At 53.6% G+C, this 17,491-nt stretch overlaps 1 protein-coding gene across 1 annotated transcript; it reads left to right on the top strand.

Annotated features, from left to right (window-relative positions):
• The first annotated feature begins 479 nt into the window (after positions 1–479).
• On the top strand, positions 480–17,001 carry Anpep (alanyl aminopeptidase, membrane). Its single transcript, XM_010621069.2, has 20 exons — positions 480–1,305; positions 1,723–1,865; positions 1,958–2,097; positions 2,530–2,656; positions 2,736–2,890; positions 3,075–3,188; positions 3,281–3,424; positions 3,510–3,575; positions 3,684–3,749; positions 5,189–5,364; positions 5,576–5,655; positions 6,269–6,405; positions 6,506–6,561; positions 7,281–7,428; positions 10,472–10,563; positions 10,895–11,005; positions 11,107–11,274; positions 12,505–12,645; positions 12,989–13,070; positions 16,472–17,001. The coding sequence occupies exons 1-20, from the start codon at positions 719–721 to the stop codon at positions 16,619–16,621; spliced, it is 2,883 nt and encodes a 960-aa protein (XP_010619371.1). The 5' UTR covers positions 480–718; the 3' UTR covers positions 16,622–17,001.
• Positions 17,002–17,491: the final 490 nt, after the last annotated feature.

Genomic DNA, 17,491 nt, shown 5'->3' with positions numbered 1-17,491 from the left:
AAAAAAAAAAAAAAAAAAAAAAAAAAAAAGTGAATTCATTTATGAGAGGAGAGGTCCAGAAAGCCAAAATTTCCTTTTCAAGGTCACAGCTGGAAAGAAATGAAGTCTCTACCAGCCTGCTTATCTTAAAAAATTTTTAAAAAAGCACATTAGCTCCTAGTCCTCTGCTGAGCGGGGAGGAAGGGTGGGGACCCCGGCCAGCAGGAAGGGCTCCTGCTCTGGGGGTGCCAGGGAGGTACCTCCTTGTGGGAGGAGCCCCTGCCACCCTTCTGGGGGTCCAACCCAAGGGTGCCCTGATGAGCTGTGAGCTCCCACACTCTGCTCATGTCCCACCGCTGGCTCCTGGGAAGTCCTTCCCTGAGTCTAACCTCAGTCCTGCTGCTGTCCTCCCGCCACCCCTGCTCTTGGGGGGAGGCAGATTGGTGCCACCCAGGTGCCCTCAGCTGGCAGTCTATAACTGGACTCTTTGCTCCCCACAGGCATTTCTGAGGAGCAGCTCACGGGCTCCGCTCGTTGTTCCTGGACTGCACCTCGGAGCAGGGCCGGGCGGAGCGCACCCCTGCCCAGGCCCGTGACCTTCACCTGTCTGATCCCTGGTTAATTTTTGCCCAGCACGGCAGCTGTGGGGCTCCGCCCCCCCTCTGGGATATAAGCCTGGTCCCTGGCTGCTTTGTCCTCTGCTGAGCCGAGTTGCCCCAGCCCTCTGCCCACCCGCGCCATGGCCAAGGGCTTCTACATCTCCAAGGCCCTGGGCATCCTGGGCCTCCTCCTGGGTGTGGCAGCCATCTGCACCATCGTGGCTCTGTCTGTGGTGTACGCTCAGGAGAAGAACCGGAACGCCGAGAACTCTGCCACGGACCCCCTGCCCTCTACCACCTCCTCCCCGGCCACCACCGTGGACCAAACCAAACCATGGAACCAGTACCGCCTACCCAAGTCGCTGGTGCCCGAGTCGTACCGGGTGAGGCTGAGGCCCTACTTCACCCCCAATGAGCACGGCCAGTACATCTTCCAGGGCAGCAGCACCGTCCGCTTCACCTGCCAGGAGGCCACCAACCTCATCATCATCCACAGCAAAAAGCTCAACTACACAAAGCAGCAGGTCCTGCGGGGCGTGGGCGGCTCCCAGGCCCCGGCCATCGACAGGACTGAGCTGGTGGAGCGCACCGAGTACCTGGTGGTGCACCTGCAGGGCTCCCTGTCGGTGGGCAGCCAGTACGAGATGGACAGCGAGTTCGAGGGGGAGCTGGCCGACGACCTGGCGGGTTTCTACCGCAGCGAGTACACGGAGAACAACGTGCTGAAGTGAGTTGGCCGGGCCGGGCTGCCACTGGCCGGGGGCCATGGGAGGGTTTGTGCTGCAGGCCTCTGAGTGCTTTGGAGCCCTCAGTAGCCCATTGTTGGTCCACAGCTGCTGTAGGACAGCCACCCTCATGACTGACAGGGAGGGCTGGCTCCCTGCCTTCATGGGCGGGTGTCAGGGATGGGGGTGGAGGGGTCCCTCAGACAGACAGAACTGAGGCTTGGGGCCCAGGCCTTCCAGCTGGTACAGGGGTAGGAGTCAGCCCGCCTGGCGGGAGTCCCTGGCTCCTATGGGAGGGAAGGGCAGGGCCGGGCTGGGGCTGGAAAGCTGTCTGTGCATCCCTTCCTCTGCACACCCAAGGGCCCCCTAGAAGCCCCAGCCCTGCCCCCTGCACACCCTCTGATACCTGGTTTGGGCAGAGTGGTGGCCACAACGCAGATGCAGGCCACAGATGCCCGCAAGTCCTTCCCCTGCTTTGATGAGCCAGCCATGAAGGCCACGTTCAACATCACACTCATCTACCCAAGAAACCTCACCGCCCTGTCTAACATGCTTCCCAAAGGTGAGCGGCTCTATCCTGGGGCCACAGAGCCCGGGAGGCTGGGCAGGACAGAGAGTGCATGCCCACGTGCTTATACTTATGCCGATGCCTAGGCCCCAGCGTCCCACTTCCGGAAGACCCCAGCTGGATCGTCACTGAGTTCAACACCACACCCAAGATGTCCACCTACCTGCTGGCTTATATCATCAGCGAGTTCGACAAAGTGGAATCACAGTCACCTGATAATGTCATGGTATGAGGCCAGGCATGTGTGTCCTCGGCCTGCCCTGGTCCCAGCTGATGGGACAGTCCTGTCTCCTTGTCCCTGTGCCAATTCCCCAGTTATGAGGCCACCAAGTCCTTGCTCTGAGTCCTCCCAGACATGTGTCAAGCTCTCTGAGCCTCAGCCTCTGTATCTTAAAAATGGGAATCGTGGTTGTGCTTTATAAGGGAAGCCTCTGACCCAGAAGTGCTAGATGTATGGAAGGGCTGCTGTTAGAGCCAGATCCCCACAGAGCGCCCTAACTGCCTCCTCTGCCAACCAGGCCTCTCAGTTGAACAGGGTTGGTCCCCCAGCTGTGGCCCCCCCTAGGGACCTCCCAGCCCACTGGGCCCTGGGACTCAGCTCCTCTGCCCCAGGACCCAAGAGGGCCCTGACCCTCATCTGTGGCTGCCCACTTTACAGATCCGGATCTGGGCCCGGCCCAGCGCCATCGCCGAGGGCCATGGTGATTATGCCCTCAGTGTAACAGGCCCCATTCTAAGTTTCTTTGCCGGACATTATGATACACCCTACCCACTGGAGAAATCTGGTGAGTGGGGGGTCTTGGGCGGGCAGTGGCAGGTGGGGTCCCCACTGAGACCCTCACACCAATGGTCTGGTCGCCACAGATCAGATTGGCCTGCCTGACTTCAATGCTGGTGCCATGGAGAACTGGGGGCTGGTGACCTACCGGGAGAACTCACTGCTTTTCGACCCACTGTCCTCCTCCATCGGCAACAAGGAGCGGGTGGTCACTGTGGTCGCTCATGAGCTGGCCCACCAGGTAGCCCCATCTTGGGGTGCAGAAAGGATTCAGAGATCCTGGGAGGAGAGGCCCGGGCCCTGGCTCTGGACGGAGTCAAGGAAGACAGGGAGGGAGCCCCCTGGCAGGTCCCTGGTAAAGTCCCTGGCATTGGTTAGTGACAGAAGGGCCCGTGGACCTACTGGGCTGACCCCTGTCCCCACAGTGGTTTGGGAACCTGGTCACAGTGGAGTGGTGGAATGACCTGTGGCTGAACGAGGGCTTTGCCTCCTACGTGGAGTTCTTGGGTGCCGACTATGCGGAGCCCACCTGGAATCTGGTGAGCAGGTGCCCAGGGGCTGGGCAGGGCACGGGTCACCTGGGTTGCACTCCCAGGCCAGTCTCCTGATGGCTGGCACTGGGTTGCTGCAGAAAGACCTCATCGTGCTGAATGATGTGTACCGAGTGATGGCCGTGGACGCGCTTGCCTCCTCCCACCCGCTGTCCAGCCCTGCCGAGGAGATCAACACACCAGCCCAGATCAGCGAGGTCTTCGACACCATCTCCTACAGCAAGGTGTTGCCCCTAACTCAGGACTCACCCATCCCATGGGGCCTCATGATGGCCATACGGCCTGCTGAGTCCCGTCGTCCCACCCTAGGGTGCCTCGGTCCTCAGGATGCTTTCCAGCTTCCTGACGGAGGACCTGTTCAAGAAGGGCCTGGCGGTGAGTACGGTGCCCTCAAGGGAGCCCTGGATGGGTGCCCTTGCCCTGCCCCACCCTGTGCTCCGGCCTTGGGGCACTGGCTCACCTCTTGCGGTCTGTCTCCCACAGTCCTACCTCCACGCCTTTGAATACCAGAACACTGTCTACTATGACCTGTGGGATCACCTGCAGCAGGTAGGTGGCGTGCACAGGAGAGAGAGGTGCCTGGTACCCTCCTTCCCAGCCCAGCAGCTCGCCCTGAGCTCGGGCTGCTCACCTGTGAACGGGGGTGCACTGGTGGCCCCTTCGGGGAGGTAGGAGAGACGCAGAGGTCACACCCTCTCCTGCAGCCTGTGCCAGGTCTAGCGAAGGCTCTGTGATGGGGAGGACAGGGGCCCTTGCGGCTCCCAAGCCTGAGCCCTCCTTTGAGGACTTTGGAGCTGGTTTTCAAGCAACTCCATGCTCCTGGCTGCCCTGTGCCCAGGGTGGGCGGCCCCTCCCGGGTACAGATCTGCACAGCCCAGCACCTGGGCACAGACTCTGACCCACAGCTTCTGCCCTGTCTGCATTCCACGCCCAGGGGCCCCTGTGGGGGGGCAAAGCCTCCCAAGGCCACTATCCCACCCTGCCTCTCCCAGGCCAGAGTCTACACCCTCCAAGGTCCCAGACATCTCCTCTCAGAGCAGAGCACTCAACCTCTCCCTGCACTGTCCAGAACCCAGGCCCCCATTTTCCCATCTCCTGTCCCCCCCATGCTATACTGATGGCACAGCATTGCCCTTCCAGTCACCATGGCCCACAGGAAATGGACCCCAGCCGGTCCACCTCCCCCACCCCTGTCTCTGGGGATGACGGTGCCCCCAATACAAGGTCCAGTCCTTCATCCACCTCTGAGTCCAGCACCCTTCCTCCCTGTCCGGATGCTGCTGGTGTTGTGCTGTGTGTGGAAAGCCAAGGCACAGCATTCCTGGAGAAGACTGGAAAACCCCAGGCACAATACCCTGGCCCGACCCTCCTGGCTGGCTGTACTTCCTCACACCCCAGTGCCCTGTACCTCGCCTTGGCCTGTGACTTTTTTTTTTTTTTTTTGTGACAGGGTCTCACTCTACAGTTCAGGCTGGCCTTTAGCTCACATGTAGCCTAGGCTGGCTTTGAACGTGAAGCAAGCCTCCTGGCTCAGCCTCCCAAGAGTTGGGATTACAGGCATGCACAACCGTGCCTGGCATTGCCTGTGACTTTGGGAGCTGCTTTCCGCTTTCCCTTTATCTCTTTGTGCTCTTCCTTCTCAGCCTCCCTACATTGTTTAGAATAGGCAATAGAGTGTGCTGGTGCCTACCTGTAATCCTAGCATTCTAGGAGGCTGAGGCAGAAGGATTAAAAGTTTGAGCTCAGTCTTTGCAATTTAACAAGATCATATCTCAATATAGAAAACAATTTGAAAAGGGGTGAGGATAGCTCAGTGTGAAGGCCTTGGGTTGGATCCTCACTACTGCAAAGTGTATGTCCAGGGTGCCCTTGCCCAGCAGACAGGCCTGGGTGTGTGAGTGAGCAAAGGCAGGCCAGGCCTCCAGCTGGCCCGGCGCTAGTTGAGGGCAACAGATGGCATCGCGGATGCCTTCCCTGTCCCCCCACAGGCCGTGACCAACCAGTCGGCAGTCAAGCTCCCAGCCAGTGTGCGTACCATCATGGACCGCTGGATCCTGCAGATGGGCTATCCGGTCATCACCGTGAACACCGCCACAGGGGAAATCTCCCAGGAGCACTTCCTCCTTGACCCTGAAGCCAATGTCACCCGCCCCTCAGAGTTCAAGTGAGCAGATGGGGTCACTGAGGCACGGGTGCCAGGGAGGCCACTGTGGGTGCCCCCTGACCGTGGTGAGACTGTTTCGGGGGTGCAGACATCTCCCCCTCTAGGACCGGGAGCCGGGGGTGCATGGCAGTAGCCCGGGCAGGGCTGCTGCTCGCTGGCAAAGGCTGAGGGCTGCTGCCCCTTTCCCCTGGCCCCTGGGCTCTCATTGCAGCTACCTGTGGATTGTGCCCATCTCATCCATCAGAAATGGCATAGAGCAGGAGGGCTACTGGCTGAACGGCAGCCAGAAAGGTAACACAGCCCATACCGCCAACTTCTGCCCTACGTTCTGGGGTTGCAGTGAGCCTTAGAACGTCCTTCATTATTCAACAAACAGAGCCAACGTCCATTTTGTGTCCACTTTGCTGCTTCCCAGCTGTGTAACCTTGGACAAGTTACCATCCCTCTCTGGTTTCCCTTTCCTCGTCATAAAGTGCAGCTAAGAGCAGTATCCACTCCATGAGGCTGTGTGAGGATTAAAGGAGAGAAGTCACATAAAATCCTTAAAACAGTGTCTGGCACTCCGCAACCCTCCTTGGCCAGGAAGTAAAAGTCCAGGCAATTCATTCTCAGCTTTGGCCAAGGCTATAGATAAAGGGAAGGAAGACAAGCAGCTCAAAGCATTTCAGCCAGGCACAGTGCTGCACTCCTGTGGTCCCAGCACCCTGGGAGGCTGGAGGCAGGAAGACATTCTAGTGCTGTGCTGAGTACCTTACAGAGTGTGCGGTCTCATCTCTGAGCAGAAGTGGGGACTAAGGGAAATTCAGGCTCCCAGAGAGGCCAGGGCAGCTGCCTGGAGGAGTGGAGGCTCTGGGTCCCCCATGTCCCTCTAAGTAGCCCCTGCCTTCCCTGTTCCTCCCTGCAGCCCATAGCCCACAATTCACGGCATCAGGGGCCAGTGAGTGGATCCTGCTGAACCTCAACGTGACTGGCTACTACCAGGTGAACTATGACGAGGACAACTGGAAGAAGATCCAGGCTCAGCTGCAGTCGGACCCCTCGGTGAGTGTTGGCCACTCTCCCTGGCCCAGCCCCGGATGGGCCACCAGACTGCAAGGCCCCGTGCTCGCGTCAGTCCGCGCTCACCCGCTTTCCCTTCCAGGTCATCCCTGTCATCAACCGGGCGCAGGTCATCTACGATGCCTTCAACCTGGCCAGGTGAGTTCCCGGCAGCCTCACCGCATGCCTATCTCCCCCACAAGGGGTCTGGCACAGAGTTGGGGTGCCGTGATTGAGGTCACACGGTGGTGCGTGACCCCAGGTGCAGGCCTGTCCACCATCCTGGTCCTGCCCACACCCTACTCCAGAAACTCCGGTCCAGGCCAACATGCCGGTACCCAAAAAACCTGGGCTGGACAGGCCGGGAGGGAGAGAGCGCAGCTGGACAGATACTGAGCACGTCCTCTGTTCACGGCGAGGGGCTCAGCTCCCTGACATGAGGGAGTGACATCAGCCCCAGATGTGGACAGCTGTGGGCCAGATGTGCGCGCTGGCCTGAGGATGAGTGCGGAGGCTGTGAGGGCCCCTCTGAGCCAAGTGAAGATCACGGCAGCCTGTTTTCCTTCTGAACCTCTGCTATGTCTCCTGTGAGCTGTGTGGCCGGGGCAAGTCAGTTCACCTGTAAAATGGGAATAAGAAGCAAGGGACTGTGACTAGCAGGAGTTAGGGCAGGGCCTGGCTTGTGGCACCCCTGGTACCTGTGTCCCTCTGTTCCTCATGGCAGATCTTGAGCTGGCCCAGCTGGGGCTCCAGGGCACTCAGGCTCCAGGAAGAGCAGCCAGCCAGGGTTGAGGTGCACCCTGAGGGCTTGGGCTGCGGCTCCAGGGGCATGGCCTAGCTGGGTAGGGGGCTGACGTGGGCCTTTCTGTCTGTCCCAGTGCCCATAGGGTCCCTGTCACGCTGGCTCTGGACAACACCCGATTCCTGATTCAGGAGACGGAATACATGCCCTGGCAGGCGGCGCTGAGCAGCCTCAGCTACTTCCAGCTCATGTTTGACCGCTCCGAGGTCTACGGCCCCATGAAGGTACAGGCAGCAGCCAGTGTTCAGGAAGCAATCCACACTGGGCAAGGTGTCACAGGCCTATAATCCCAGCTGTTTGGGAGGCTGAGGCAGGAGAATTGCTAGTTCTAACCCAGCCTGGGCAACTTAGTGACTTAACAATGGCCTATCTTACAATTAAAAAAAAGAAAGAAAGAGGAGACTAGAAATATAACTCACTGCAAAGGCCCCAGATTCAATCCCTAGGACCCACCCTCCCAAACCATAATAAAGAAAACGGGTCGGGGATTTAGCTCAGTGTTAGGGCATTGACCTACTGCATGCAAGCTCTTGGCTTCCATCCCCAGTCCTGGAAAAACAAAACCAAAAAGAACCAGTTAACTCCAGTGCCTGAAATCACATCATTAGGAAATTAATAGAAAAACTGCCTGGCCAGGTCTCTCTCTAGAGCAGACTTGGTAACAGTGAGAGATCTGAGGGACGGAGGGGCTGAGCAGGACCTGAGGAGGTGAGGCAAAGAACACGGGGCCTTCTAGCTGATGAGAAATATGGAAACTAGAGTGGTGCCTCGGTTCATGAACCCTTTTGTTTGGAAACAATTTGGTTCCCAAATGGAAGTGATTGTATCAGGTGTCAAACGTGACCGCGGCCTCTTTCCCACAGAGATACAAACATGGCCATCTTTTCCAGAATCGTGGAATGAATTAAGTTCATGAACCGAGGCGCTACTGCACCCCTGTACAACTTTGGAGGGCGCAGAGGTGACTGTGCTAGGAGGCAGAAGACTGTCTTGTCTCACAGGGGGTACATTTTCCAGTCGCTCTGTGAGGGCTCATGATGCTGGGTTTTCAGAGGTCGAGTGTCTGAAATGTCTCCCTTCAGCTTTCACTCTGGATTCAGCTGGCTTTAAAAGCTTTCAGATTGAAAATCGTTCCTTAGAACGTGTACCGTCTTGCTCCGTTGACATCAGGCTTCCTGGGTTGCTGGTGAGAAGCCCAGACCCTGCCTCATTTCCTGTTCTTGGGATATGACCAGTTTTGCCTTCTGGAAGCTTCTGGACTCTTCTGTCAATACTGGTGGACCTTGGTTTGGGTCTTTCTCATGCTTCTGCTTTTTTCAGCATGGACATTCATGTTCCTTTCAACTTTCTCCCCAGAACACCTGTTAATCCTGCTTATTCCCTCACCTTTCACTTTCGCTCTCTTTCCACATGGTGGACTTTTCACCCTGCCCTCTGGGAGGCTCCCTTGCCTACGGACTGTATGTCTGTTTTCCATTGCATCTTGAAATTTCTGAGTGCACTTTCTGGTTCTGGCATCCCATGTAGTCTCTTCCCTTTGTCTCAGAGGGTGTTTGTTCCAGGCTTTTTGAAGTTTTCTTTTTCTTCTGTTGAACTTGTTTCCTCTTTGTTTTATTTGTTTTGATCTCTTTCCAAGCTGAAGGCTGAGCTGCCCTTCTGTATTCTAGTGCTTATTTTGGCAGCACATACATGAAGACTGGAACGCTGGGGGAGGATTAATGTGCAAGGATGGTGTGCATTATTTTTAAATTCAGGTTTTAAAAACTTTCAGGGTGGTATGGTGACACATGCCTGTCCTCCCAGCACTGTAGGAGGCTGAGATAGGAGTATTACAAGTTGGAACCCAGTCAGGGCAACTTCCTGACTCAGGGAGACCTTCACTCAAAATAAAAAATAAAAAAGGGCCGGGAGATAGTTCAACGCAAAGGCCTCGGGTTCAATCCCAGTACTACCAAAAAACAAAAATTGTGGTTTCTCCAGGCTGAGTGGTGGGTCTCCGCAATGAGACTGACGATGCCAGGGAGAGATGTCAGAGAGGAGAATGCACTGGGACCCGCCATTCCCTGAGGAAACTTCCACCCCTTACCCTCATTACGCCCCTCCCTCCCTGCCTGGCCACCCCACATCCTGAGCCCCTCTGGTGCAGTGTCTCCCACAGGGGACAGAGTGCTGTCAGCTGCTTCAAGGAGCGAGGTGGGGCTCGAGGTCGAGCTACCTCTTCTGCAGACTTTCACTTTGCCTCCATTTGCCCCCTGCCTCGGCCTGGCCCCAGCCTTTCCCTCCCATCCCGAGCCCCATCACCGCAAGTCCTCCTTCAGCGCTCCCCACTGCAGATTCTCCCACTCTGCCGTGGTGCATCCATGATGCCTGCTGCGTCCCCTGTGCCCTTCCCAGATGCCTAGACTGTGTCCACCTCGTCTTGGCCCTGACCTCTCCTTTGGGCTGTTGTGGGGCAAAAGCCACAGAAGTCAGCCTGCGGCACTGAAACCGAGTCCGCAAGAATTTTAATGCCATGGTGTGAGGCTGACATTAAGCAGCAAGGCAAAGAGATCAGTGTGTAGATCTGCAGGTGTGCTAAGTCAAAGAAGAAAAGACAGAAATAAGGGTAGCTAGGCATGATGGTACATGCCTGTGATTCCAGCACTCTGGGATGCTGAGTCAGGAAAACTAAAAATTTGTGTCTAGCCTGGACAACTTTGCAATACAGTGAGACCTTGTTTCAAAATAAAAAATAAAGCTGGGCATGGTGGTGCATGCCTGTAATCCTAGCACTGGGGAGGCTGAGTCAGGAGGATCACTACAAGTTCAAGGCCATCCTGGGCTACATAGTGAGTTTAAGGCCAGTCTGAACTGCCCAGCAAGACCCTGCCTCAAAAAAACAAACGAAAAATAAAAATAAAAAGGGCTGGGGATATAGTTTGATGTGTAGGCCCTAGGTTGAATCTCCAGTACAGGAAAAGAAAAAAAAAATGAAATCATAATTGGAAATAATAATTTTGGTCAGCTCCTGGCTGCCTTTTATTTTCTGTGTTTTCCACTTTCCCCACAGTAAGCATGGAGTCCTTAGCGTTGTGAGGGGAAGTCGAGCTTCACTTTAAGAGTCGGTGACACAGGGGTAGAACTGACTGAGGCCTAGGGAGGAGGGGTGTCCATGCCTGTCAGTCACCTGAAACCAGGGTTGTGTGGTCCCTTGGGGACGTCGCCCTTAGCCCCAGGGCCCTGCCCTCTGCCCCCTGGCCAGCGCACGCCACCGTGTTCTTTCCCCAGAGCTACCTGAAGAAGCAGGTCGAGCCTCTCTTCATTTACTTCCAAAATCTCACCAAGAACTGGGCCGAGCGGCCCCCGACGCTGATGGAGCAGTGAGTGAACGTGGATGGGGAGGTGACAGGTGACCGGGGAGGGAGCGCCACTGGCCGTGTTCCCTCCAGAGCCCTGCAGGGTCTGGGGACCATCTGGCCTCTACACAGAGACCCAGACAGAAACTCTGGGTCCCCACCAGCTCGAAGTCAGAGGGCTTCTAGCACAAGCCTGAGGAAGCTCCTCTGGGTTCAAGCCTGCTTTGGGGGCCGAGACATGAAGCAAACAGGGGAGCCTCAGGAGATGAGGGGCCACAGGGCCTTGGGTGGGGCCGGCCAAGAGCACCTGGCAGGAAGTCAGGCCCGGTGTTCTCACCGCACGTCTCTGGGGCAGGTACAACGAGGTAAACGCCATCAGTACCGCCTGCTCCAGCGGCCTCACGGACTGTAAGACACTGGTCAAAGACCTTTTCCGCCAGTGGATGGATAATCCGCAGCAGAACCCGTGAGTGTCCTCCGCTCCACCCCAGGCGGGACCCGGAAGCCCTGAGCACTGGTCTCAGCAGACCCCCATCTCACCACCCCAACACCCCCTCTGCACACCAGCATCCACCCCAACCTGCGCTCCACCGTCTACTGCAACGCCATCGCCGAGGGCAGCGAGGTTGAGTGGGACTTCGCCTGGGAACAGTTTCGCAACGCCACCCTGGTCAATGAGGCCGACAAGCTGCGGTCAGGCCTAGCCTGCAGCAACCAGGTGTGGATCCTAAACAGGTGAGGATCCTTTGAGAACCCCATGGGTGTCACAGGCACACAGGGAACCCGTTTCTGGACTGTTTTCCTGCCAGAGAAGGAGATGGAGCCTCCGAGAAGCCAAGGATTTGCCCAAAAGCCGCAGCCAAAATTTGAACCCAGGCGTAGGCCCACATCCTGGGCTATTTTATTTATTATCTGTGGCACTATCTTGTGGTTCAATGATTGAACCCAGGGCTTTTGCATCCCCAGCTCTTCTTTATTTTTTATTTTCAGATGAGTTCTCACTCAGCTGTCTAGGCTACACCAGGCTGGGTTCAAATGTGCAGTCCTCCTGCCTCAGCCTCCTAGCGTGCTGGATTACAGGAACGAACCACCACAACTGGCTCATGCCCTATGCCTTTACCTGCTGAGGCCCCTTAGCCAGTGCCTGACAGCTCACTTCCCTCTCCACCAAGGCCTCAGGCATGGCTGGTCCTCAGTCCTGGCTGACGCCCCTGAGTCCTTGGTAGTAGTGTTCCTTATTCTCCCTCTGTGCTTTGTGTGTCATAACCTGGGCCCCAGTAAAGAAAAGCCCCCTTGGATTGGGGTGTGACTTGGTGGTATGTACAAGGGCCTGGGTCTAATTCCTGGTACCACTAAAAAAGGGGGGGGGAGCCATCAAAGAGAGCTGTCATAGTGATAAATCTCTGCCACTCTGTCACCTCAGCATTCTGGGAGGCTGAGGCAAGAGGATCCCTAGTTCAAGCCCAGCCTGGGAAACTTAGAGACTTCACAAGACCTTGTCTCAAAGAATAAAAGAAGGGGGCCAGGGATTTAGCTCAGTGGTTCCACTGCTTGTCTCAAAGGTGCAAGGACCTGAGTTTGATCCCCAGTACCAAAAAAAAAAGAAGAATGAAAGAAGAGCTGGCACTGTATGCAAAGGCCCTAGGTTCAATTTCCAGTACTGCAATTTAAGAAAAAGGAAAGAGCCCCCTTCAATGTAAATTCAAACACAGAGTAGCCACCCTAGCTGGCGCCATGGCCTGAGACACTTCCATATCAGGCCCATGCTTGGCTTAGCAGTGACCCCATAAGCCAGGTTAGTGACTCAGCCTCCTATCTGCAGAGGGAGGTAGGACCAAGGGGTCCTTCAGCCTTGGCCTGCCAGGACACAGGAGGAGGTGCGGAGTCTGTCCCTTTGGCTTCCAGTCCTCCTGCACCCTTGGCCACAGCCCTTGGTGCTGAGCGGCCTGGCTTCCTGCCTCGCAGGTACCTGAGCTACACCCTGAACCCCACGCTCATCCGGAAGCAGGACGCCACCTCCACCATCATCAGCATCGCCAGTAACGTGGTGGGGCAGACACTGGTCTGGGACTTCGTGCGCAGCAACTGGAAGACGCTGTTTGAGGAGTGAGTGCTGAGCAGCCATCGGGCAGCCCGTGTGTGAGAGGCCCTGCCTTGGGCCATGCTGGGGCCCTGGGGCAGCATGGAAAGGCAAGGGGGGCTAGTGGTGGGTGTCCCGGTCCCGCTTGGAGAAGGTAGGGGTGCCCTCTGGGGAGAGGGGATCCTGGGCACTGCCATGGGTCCTGTGTTCACCTGCACTCCGCCATAGCCTGGTGGTGTCTGCTGGGTGTGTCGTCTCTTCCCCTGTGCCTGAACGCCCTTGAAGAGTGGCTGTGAGGGCTGGGGTCACCGCCGACTGATGTGCATTGGTTCTCAAGACCTTCACTGAGTCTCTCTCCCCGCCCTGCAGCTTTGGTGGCGGCTCCTTCTCTTTCGCCAACCTCATCCAAGGAGTAACACGGCGGTTCTCCTCCGAGTATGAGCTGGAGCAGGTGAGAGGCACCTTCCCAGTCTGAGGTGGCAGCTATCCCTCAGCCTTCACCCAATGGCACCAGGGAGCACAGGTTGAGTGGCGAGAATTTGCAAATGTCGACAGTTCCTTTAAAGAAGATGTATCATGGACCCTGCCTGGCACTGACTGGGAATTGAACCAAAGGCCTTTGCACTGACCTACATACATCTCATGCCCAACCCTTTATATTTGTGTTTCGATTTTGAGTCAGTGTCTTGCTAATTTGCTAGGGAGCCCAGGCTGGGCTCAAACTTGCAATCTTCCTGCCTCAGCCTCCCTGAGTGCTGGGATTACAGATATGTAATACCATGCTTGGCTCTTTACTTGTTTTAAAACTGTATTGCCTTTTTATTACTGAATTGCAAGATTTAAAAAAAAATATAGGGTTGGGATGTAGCTCAGTGGCATTGCACCTACCTGGCAAGTGCAAGGTCCTGAGTTCGATTCCAAGTACAGAAAAAAATGCCAGGAGTGGTGGCACCTATAATTCCACCACTTGGGAGGCTGAGGCAGGAGGATGGCTGCAATTTGAGGCTAGCCTGAATGATAAAAAGACCCTGTCTCCAAAAAATGTATGTATTTTAATTTATTATATGTATTATATATATACATACACACATATGTTCTTTCCATTACGAGACGATCAGATACGTGATTTGCAAAAGCTCCTCTTCAGTGGATTGTCTTTTCTTTTTGGTTTTTTTGAGACAGGGTCTCACTGTGTACTTGAAGCTGTCCTTGAACTGATTATGTAGCCCAGGCTGGTGTCGAACTCACAGCAATCCTCCTGCCTCAGCTTCCCAAGTGCTGGTATCACAGGCATGCACCACCACGCCCAGCTGGATTGTCCTTTGATGCACAAATTTTTAATTTTTTTTAAAAAAATCTTTATTTATTTATTTTGTACCGGGGATTGAACTCGGAACCTTATGCTTGCGAGGCAAGCGGCAGAACCACTGAGCTAAATCCCCTGCACAAACTTTTTTTAAAATTGAGTTTTTGGTACATTTTAGGTATACAGTACAGTTACATTCATTATTGGGATCTTGTGCCTTTACATGACACAGGTCTTGGTTCTCATTTTTTCCCCTTGTCCCTGCCCTCCCTTCACCCCCTCCTCCCTCCAACCCCCATTTACAAACACTTTATTTCCATTTTTTCATTTTCTCATATTTTTTCCTTTTCCTTTATTCCCTTTTATTTTTAATGAAATTTAATTAATCTGCTTTTTCTTTCATTTCTTGTGCTTTGGGTGTCATATCTAAGAAACCATTGCCTTATCGAAGGTCACAAAGATTCATGCCTAGATATTTTTTTCTGAGTTTTATTGCTTTCACTCTTATATCCAGGAATTCAATAATTTTGACTTAGTTTTTACACATTTTTTGCATTTGGCTCCCCAGTCATCCCAGCACTATTTGTTGAAAAGAGTTCTTCACTTCTGAGTGCTTTTAGTGATCTTGTTTTAAATCGGTTGACTATAAAAGTAAGGATTTATTTCTGGACTCTCAATTCCACTCCATGGCAAGTATTTTTAGCTTCTCCCCCTTTTTTTTTTTTTTTTTTTTTTTTTTTTTTTTGGTAGTACCAGGGATTGAACTCAGAACTTTGTGTCTTCAAGGCAGGCGTGGTGCCACTAAGCTACGTTCCCAGGCCTATACTCTCTTGATTATTCTGGTCCCTTTCATTACTTTATGAAGTTTAGAATTACCCTGTCCATTTCTGCAAAATATAAAATAAAAAAAAAGAATTTTGATAAGGATCACACTGAATCTCTAGAGCAATTTAGGGACTTAATAATATCAATAATATCAGATCTCCTAATCTGGGGACACAGATTTAGTCTTTTTTTTTTAATCTTTTATTTAAGTATTCTTTAATGTTTTTGTTTTTGGTACTAGGGATCAAACTCAGGTCCTTGTGCTTGCGAGGCAGGTGGTGGAACCACTAAGCTAAATCCCTGACTTTTTTTTTTTTTTTTGAGACAGGATCCCACTGTGTAGTTCAGGCTGGCTTTGAACTTGCAGCAATCCTCTTGCCTCAGACTCCTGAGTGCTGGGATTACAGGCAGGCACCACCACACTGGGTTTAATTTCCTTCAACAATGTTTTGTAGTTTTCAGCATTGCAGTTTGGTTTTTGGTTTTTGTTTTTTCAGACAAAGTCTTGATCTGTAGTGCAGTCAGATCTTGAAATTACTGTGTAGCCCAAACTAACCTTGGACTTGCGGCGATCTTCCTGCCTCAGCTTCCCTTGTGCTGGGATTGCAGGCCTTGGCACCACACCCAGCTAGCAATTGAGTTACTGAATTCATTAGTTCTAGTAGCTTTTTTTTTTTTGCGGTTCTGGGGGTCAAACCCACAACCCTGTGAATGCCAGACAAGTGCTCTGCCCCTGAGCTACAGTCCCAGCCCTAGTTCTAGTAGTTCTTTTATGATTGCTTAAGATTTTATATAAACTAAGTCATGTTATCTGCCAATAGAGAGTTTTACGTCCTCCTTTTTAGATACCTTTTATCCCATTTCCTTGCCTAGTTGCCCAGAACCTCTAGAACTGATAAATCTTCTAATCTGTAAGAGGAGTTTCAGGGTTTTTTTTTTGTTTGTTTATTTTTTGCCATGCTGAGGATTATAGCTAGGGCAAGCACTCTACCATTGAGCTACGCCTACCCAGGCCCCTCCACTCTTTTTTTGTTTTTGTTTTTGTGTTTTTTAGGTACTGGGGATAGAACTTGGGGCCTTGATCTTGCTAGGCAGATGGCAGAACCTCTGAGCTACATCCCCAGCCCTTCACTTTGGTTCAAACCTGTAGTTTTTTTGTTTTTATTTTTGCTTTTTTTTTGGTACCAGGGGGGATTGCCTTCCATTCTTTTGTAAAGGCTACTTATTTATTGAAGCATTTGTGATTTAGTAATTTCTGCATTTTAAATTTGGCCATTACTTCCGTGAGGTGTCAGATTTGTCCCTCTCGCCACTCTTGATTGAACTGAGATTGTACTTTAATTAAACATTCGAAGTCGGCCGGGCCTGGTGGCACACATCTGTCATCCCAGCACTTGGAGCTGAGGCAGGAGGATCGCTGTGAGTTGAGATCAGCCTGGGCTACCTAGTGAGCTCCAGGTCAGCCTCAACTACATAGTGAGACCCTGTCTCAAAACAACAACAGCAACAAAAAAAAACCAAAGCCAATGAAATATTGCTCAGTGAAGGCCAGATGCCTTCTTGAGCCAGATCTGTCCTGGGGCTGTCATTTTGTACGTTCTGGGTAGAGGTGGATGTGGCCCCAGGCGACTGGGTACAATCTCCAGCCCTGGGAGCCCCCTCCCCTCCTCAAGGCTGTGTCAGAGACCCCCATGGGGCTGAAATCTTTGTTTCCCTGGCAGTTGGAAAAGTTCAAAGAGGACAACAAGGACATAGGCTTTGGCTCAGGCACCCGGGCTCTGGAGCAGGCCCTGGAGAAGACGCGCGCCAACATCAAGTGGGTGAAAGAGAACAAGGACGCCGTGCTCCAGTGGTTCAAGGCTAACAGCTAGTAGTTCCTGGTCCTTTGAGTCACTTGGCCCCGGGGGAAGGCCCAGGGCTCTCTGGCCCAGCAGGGCCTCCATTCTTAAGCAGTCAGTATCCAACACTCGAAGGCAGTCTCCGGTCTGTGGGGCACCAGCCCCTGCCCCTCATGCTAACGCCACCCCAGGCCCGGCCTGGCACATGTCGCCCAGAGTCCCAGGGCTGATCTCAGGGAAGCCCAGCTCCAGGGCCAGCTGGGCAGAAGTCCTCGATGGACAGCGAGCGGCATGGAGGGGCCGCCCTGCAGGCCTCTCACCTCCCACAGAGACTCGAACCTGAGCAATCAACAGGGTACCAGATCTGTATATTTTTTTCTAAGAGAAAATGTAAATAATAAAGGATTTCTAGATGAGCTTCAAGACTCTTTACTAAGCTGGAGTTGGAGTGGGAGGCCAGGGGGCCTGTGGCCCCGACAGGTAATGTCACTGGGAAGTGGGTCCTTCGTCCTCAATTCTGGTGCCTCTGATAAAAGTTCAGTCCAGACACATAGGCGGCCACGCAGAAGCCTAGGCAGAATTACTGTAAAGCAAATAGAGCCAGAGCAATGCCTTTTAGTGACTTTCATGCAGTTACTCCTGAAGTTCAAGGAACAATGGTGATTATGGTGTTAGCCGATATTTTTCTTAGAGATTGCTTTGAAATGTCTGTATCTCAAAAATATCTTCTTTTCCAATGGCTGGTGTTTCCTCAGGGGCCTTAGCCATTAAGAAATTTATGAAAGAGGTTCTACTGTGAATCAGGTTTCAGCCCCGAGAGGATGGGCCTTTAAGGAATGTTCCCCCATTTGATACCACCATACCACCTGGCATGTGACACCCAGGAATGCCATGTGTCCTGTT

This window comes from Fukomys damarensis, unplaced genomic scaffold, assembly GCF_012274545.1.
Source record: "Fukomys damarensis isolate Sample0158 unplaced genomic scaffold, DMR_v1.0_HiC HiC_scaffold_7, whole genome shotgun sequence".
Taxonomy (NCBI): domain Eukaryota; kingdom Metazoa; phylum Chordata; class Mammalia; order Rodentia; family Bathyergidae; genus Fukomys; species Fukomys damarensis.
The sequence above is the reverse complement of the archived record's forward strand: the minus strand, read 5'-3'. Positions and strand labels throughout refer to the sequence as shown.